The sequence below is a fragment of the Epinephelus moara genome, chromosome 22 (assembly GCF_006386435.1).
Source record: "Epinephelus moara isolate mb chromosome 22, YSFRI_EMoa_1.0, whole genome shotgun sequence".
In the NCBI taxonomy this organism is placed as follows: Eukaryota; Metazoa; Chordata; class Actinopteri; order Perciformes; family Serranidae; genus Epinephelus; species Epinephelus moara.
Window position 1 is genome coordinate 6,028,046 of NC_065527.1, and position 6,145 is coordinate 6,034,190.

General features: G+C 38.3%; 1 protein-coding gene across 3 annotated transcripts in view; it reads right to left on the reverse strand.

Annotated features, from left to right (window-relative positions):
• The window catches only part of trappc9 (trafficking protein particle complex subunit 9), a 318,188-nt gene that overhangs the window by 262,973 nt on the left and 49,070 nt on the right, over window positions 1-6,145 (reverse strand). For all 3 annotated transcript variants that reach the window (XM_050034614.1, XM_050034613.1, XM_050034615.1), the window contains one exon: window positions 4,769-4,914. In XM_050034614.1, the coding sequence (XP_049890571.1) occupies window positions 4,769-4,914 (146 nt within the window). The remainder of the gene's footprint in view (window positions 1-4,768; window positions 4,915-6,145) is intronic.

Below are 6,145 nucleotides of genomic sequence, written 5' to 3' on the forward strand. Positions count from 1 at the left end.
TGCTATAGCGCCCCCCTTTGGCCAATTGATGTAATATTGCTTCATTGGCATCCTCCTATGACCCTCTACCACTGTGCCAAATTTCACATGGATTGACCAAGTCAGTGAGGAGAAAAACGTGGAACAGACACACACACACACACACACACAGACACACATACACAGATTTTCGTCATTATATAGTAGGATTGATAGTTCATTAAACTTTGGTAACACTGTAGTTACTTTACTGTTAATAAACAATGAAATGATAATAAATCCTATCTACTGATTGTTTATTGTTGCACACATCATAACACTTAATGTACTATATTAAGTATTTGTTAATGATTAATAATTGGTTGGTAAACTGTTGATCAAAATTATTTGGACAGCCATTATAAAGTTGCAACTGATGATCATAATACCTTATTAAATGGTTAATGAATACTGTGTAGTGTATCTTTAAACCACAGACTGTAAAAATAATGAACGTAGCTAACATGACATCACCCACTGATTTGTGCACTCCAAGTTTAAAACCAACATTTCGGTCGTCACCATCATCACTGGTGCTTCATTTTTCAGCCTCTGAGGTTGCCACTTCCTTTAGACACTGCAATTTTGTAATGGCCACCAAAAAATGTTTGTAGATGCACTGCACAGTGTCATTAACCGTTTAAGAGGGTACTGTAATCACCAATTGTAACTTTATATTAGTCATCCAGAAAAAGTGTATAGACCGTTTACAACACAATCACTATATGTATGTATGAAAAAAGTTTTAATAAATTCTGTATAAGATGCTTCCTGCTGAAATTACGGCCACATTACTGCTTTCCAATTGGCTGCTGTGCTGTTTGTCATCAATAACAAGACCTAATTAAACTTTGAATGACAAATCCCTAACCATCGCATGTGTTTAACGCTCATTAATTAAATATAATTTCTAATCACACCACTTTTTTTTGCTCCCTCAGAAACTAATGATAATGATATTCCCACTGTCCAGTTTAATCAATTCTGTTATGTGGAATTCAATGACATGCTTTTTTATTTCATGGTGTAACACAGAATCATAATCAACATCAACATTCAGGGAGGGTAAGTTACCTGGATAATTGACAGGGGGGCCTTAGCCCAAAACAGGTTGAGTACCACTACTACAGTACTAACACAAGCAAAGAAGACGAGACTATTTATACCCACACGAGCTTTTTTCTATTGTAGAGTTCTCAGTTGTGAAACAGAAAATGTTCCCATATAGTCAGAACATTCCCCTGGCTGCTCTCAGTGTCATCTAGAACATCTTTTACTAGTCATTAGTGGCGTTTCCATCCAAATGTATTGAAATTTTTGAGTGAATTTTGTGAAAATGCGCAAAAGAAAATGCGAATTTATGCCCGTTTCCATTCGTTATTGTTTTGCGATTATTGGGAGTCAACAGGAAGAGCAGTAGGTGGCGCTTCTTGTGAAAAATGAACAAAATAAAAACACCCCCGTAGAAGAAGAGTGCGCCATGAGATGATGTCATAAGAGAGCGTCTTATACCCACTGTAAACAACAACACACTCAACTGACACTCAACAACTGACCATGGACAGATTCCTGATAAACCTGTCGGCTCTTGGGAGAACTCTGGTTATTATTTTGTCAGCGTTCACAGCGTACCTGACCATCTTGAAGAAGAGACAACAAAGAAGAAGTTTAATGTTAAGAGTACTGTCGGAAATAGCTGGAAGGAGACCACTGCGTCGTTCTCCATGTGTATGGGAACGTAGGCGTGTGAAGGACTTTTGGGAAGTAGTTGTCCAGCAGCATTTCACTCATGAACTCTGGCTGAAACATTTCCGTATGTCAAGGGCCACATTTGAGGATCTATGTGCCGGTACGTCATCGTTTATTCGCAAAACCTGTTTCCATAGAAAAAGTTGCATTTTATTTTTATCGAGACGCTGACAAATCCACCCCCTCCAAGCGGAAAAACTTTTTTGCGAATTTTGGGCCTTTTTTCGAATTTCTGGTGTTTCCATCCAAGTTTTTTTTTTTTTCGCAATTTTTGAAAATGCAAATAAAAATAGGTGGATGGAAACCCCACCATTGTCTATGGAGCAGCTCCAGACTTTAAACCCTATGACATCACAAGTTTGAGTTTTGGCACTCTAGTTTTTGGATTTGGAGTTGTTCATGTTTACCAATATTTTTGGACTCTCTTAAACATGGAACATGTATGAATTTTAAAAATGGGCGTGGTTCCCCTTTAATATCAGATGTCAGGTAGTTATATAATGTTGACAGCCTTTACTTTATTTGTTTTATGAGTCAGACTGCGCACTGATTTCACAACTACACTCTGAAGCAGCAGTTTACATCTTTTGAGTACTTTTATCAAAGAGCTGCGGATGGACCTCAAAGGACTTCAAAGATGCTGCGAGATGAAGGGGCCCTGCATGATGTCCCTCACTCAGCACTGGACACATGTGGCTGTTGATGTCAACAACCTGAAGACCAACACAGTCTCAAACACACACCAGCCAATTCACAGCCACTCAAAGACGCCACAATGCTAATGACTTTGCATCTGGGATTGTATGAAATGAAATGAATTCATTACAGACACAACACATACACACACAAGCTGCAGTTTTTCATACACCAGACTTCCAGTCAGGACAGCAGTGATTCACTGCAGCACAGCCTTGAGCCTGTTGCTGCTGTTTACATGCTAAGTGATGATGAATCAACTGTATGTTCCTCAGGCGATTAGGGCCTTTATGAGGAGGAGTCATCAATTTAAAATAGCACCAGTTAAAATGATGAAGGCTTTGTTTATAAGGATGCCATGACAAGAGGAAACAATGGAATTAAAATCAATGAATACCATCACAGTGAAGCGAAGTACAGTTTAATTAAAAAAATTATCTGATTTATTTTTGCATGGGTTTCATTCCCCAACATGTATAATAATTAATGGAAAGAAAGAAAGAAATGAGAGAAAGTATTTCTTACATCCAACAGGTTCACTGACTAATTGGGGACAGACATTCAAATGACTAGTTTGTTCTGATATTGTTATGGACCATTTTCAGGACTGAAAATTACACGTTTTCCTCAGTGCTGCCTTAAAAATACAATTGGATTCCCCAAACACTTACTCACTGGTAAATGCATTTGATCTTTGTACAGGCAAACAGAATAAAATCTAATTTCAAATTTTATAAACTGCTGATATACAGTGATTTAAATACAATTAAAGAGGGATGACAGCATCTGGCCAATATCATCCAACTATAAATAATGTAGAATTGTAAACCTCTCGTTTGACGAAGCAATAGAGAAAAGCCAGTGTCATATCACCTCACATAAGGACTCTGTTATGTTTCTGCCATGACTGGATGTTGTCAAGATCAATGAAATGGGAGCTAGAATATTCCAAGAACGCAAACCCTCCAATACTCTAAAAAACAAAGACTTAAATCCTCTACATCTGACCTGAGTTTGACTGTAAATGCTGCAGTACAAGCCTGGGACAACACCACCAGATACCAAGCATCGCCTGCTGTCTACGAGCTGTAGACTTCAGCGATATTGATAAAAAGTAGAAGCACTTTAAAGAGCACGCCACTGACTTAGCTCTGCACTCAGACTCATGATACAGCTTTTTAAAAGTAGCTTTTTTTGTGTGTGTAAAATCGATGACATTCTCCTTTGATTCACTCGTTGGTGAAGAAGCTCAGGAGAAAGCAAAATGTTGCCAAAAGCTTCTCAAAGCAGTCAGTTAAAAGTGCTGCTGATTTTCTCCTATATGTAATACTGAAGTCTTTCAGGCTACACAATGAACTGTCGACTATATTCGAGTCATACCGTCCATCAGTGAATGTTGGTTTTCTTTCTACCTTCTGTTTAGACATGTCTAGGATGTATGCAATATCTTGAAACTGACAACACTTTCCAACGGACTGTACATTTGCTCAGTGATGATGATGATGGAGGAGTGTGTGTTACAGCATAAATTAAAAGACTGTTATTTTCTTTTTCAGTCTGTCACTATGATTTAAAAGAAGCTACTGGTATGTACATGTATGACAGTTGCACAAATAAAGATAATTTACAACATACCGTAAATTACACAAGCAGCAGGAACGATCCTCGGAGATTCATTCATTCATGTAGTTTAATTTGTGCGACGGCGTTGTGTGTAGATATGGTCATTCATTTCATTCACGTAATGTAGTAATGTGCCATCAATCTTGTTGATTATAAGATGTTGTTTGTTTGTTTACTGACTTGTCGGTTCGATAGCGGAAGCTATATTTCATCGTTATGTGTGAATGAAATGATTTAAAGTCATGATTTGGGTTTATTAATGGAAGTATTTTATTATGTGACTGGGTAAGTAATTTAATTCATTGATCAATAAATACTTGGCACAGTATAAGATTGATTATATTAACTAACATATTTAACATGAAAATATGATGTTTTAATTCAATCATTAATAACTCAATTAAAATTAAGTGATTTGTGTTATTTAAGACATGGAATTATTGATTGAATTAACTGACAGGATTTATGTTTCTCTCTTTGAGATGTCCAATGTCCTCTGTTGTGGTCTATGCTGGGTCGGGTTCAGACGGACATTGAGGATGAAACCCAAAAGAAACTCACCAGTATGGGTCTTTGCATACGCCTTTATTCAACAAACCCAAATGGTGGTGTGTGTGCGTGTGTGAGAATGTACAGAAGGCTGAGACGTGCACGGACACAACAGAAATGATGACGGACTCACCGATCTTCTTGCAGCGTTCCTCTCCTCTGTTGTGCATGATGATTGGTGAGTAGATGAAGGGGCTGGCGGTGGACATATTCTGTCCCAGCAGGCCTTTCACTTTGTGAGGACGCAGACTGACGGGCAAATTGAGGAGCTTCACAGACCTAGTTTGGACATCACAGGAAAAGACATGAGTAAGTGTGTATTAAAGGCACATTTCACACCAAAACTGATCATCTCACCCTCATGTCAGGAGAAAAACTGGTGACGTTTTATCGTGTCCTTTGTATTGTGAGTTAGTTGGTGCATCTTTAGAGTAACAACAGCTTAGGCTTTATGATCCAGATATTTGTGATGAATATTTGTGCACACTGCGAGAGATTTATAACACCACTCTTTGTTTAAGGTTACAAGGTCGGCAAACCAATAAAAACAAAAGCACAGACACTTGAACAAAGTGTCTGCTCCTCAGTTTCAGGGACCTATTAACTCATTCACAGACACAGTGCCAATGTAATCCGGTAGATAAAGACTCCTGCACAGAACCTGCAGTCCTGGAGGAAAGTTACTGTTGCTCATTAACATGTCAAAGTCTTTATGGTTAGGCAGGCAATAATAACTTCTGTGATCAAAGGGGCGCAGGCGCGATGAGAACTTGAGAGAAAGTTATAATTATTTTAACTACTTCATTGGCAGTGCCTGGTTCTTCTTGGTCTGTTTCCAGCTCTCCACAGTAGCCTACTAACTGCAGAGTGTGCTAAAGAAGCCGTATTTACCTAATTATTTTCACACTCAAAAATCTCTGAGCACTCAAGAGAGCGAGAGCGAGAGTTTCAAAATAGCAGAGAAATTTCATCAAGAATTGGTTTTTAATGCAGAACAATTCTAGAGCCTGTAAATTAATCTGTCTTGATTTGAGGCAGACTCTGCTGTCAGATAATTTATTAGCAGGTCAGCAAAGACACAATTTTCAGTGTTAAGTTACTCTGATAGTTTTGATAGACTTGGATTCAGCAAAAATCCATATCAAAAGGACTGGCCTCAGGATCACGGCCAAACAACTTGACTGAGACATCACTATTCAAAACACATCAATAAGCCACACTGGGTGACACATGCTGTAAAAACTCAATCAAGCACCAAATCCACAGCTAAAAATAGTCCCCAATAAACATGCTATTAACTCCTGTTGGAAGAAAGTTTTTACAAACTTAAGGGAAATTTCGGTTTATTTCAACCCGTCTCTTATCGTCCTAAATTTGTTTCAAGTGACTAGTGACATAAAAATAATAGTTAGCATGTTTGCCGTTAGCCTAGATACAGCCGGGGCGCATAGTAGCGTCAGACCTGTTAAAACATAAGTGAACGGGCAACCTTCAAGTGCAAAGTTAGTCC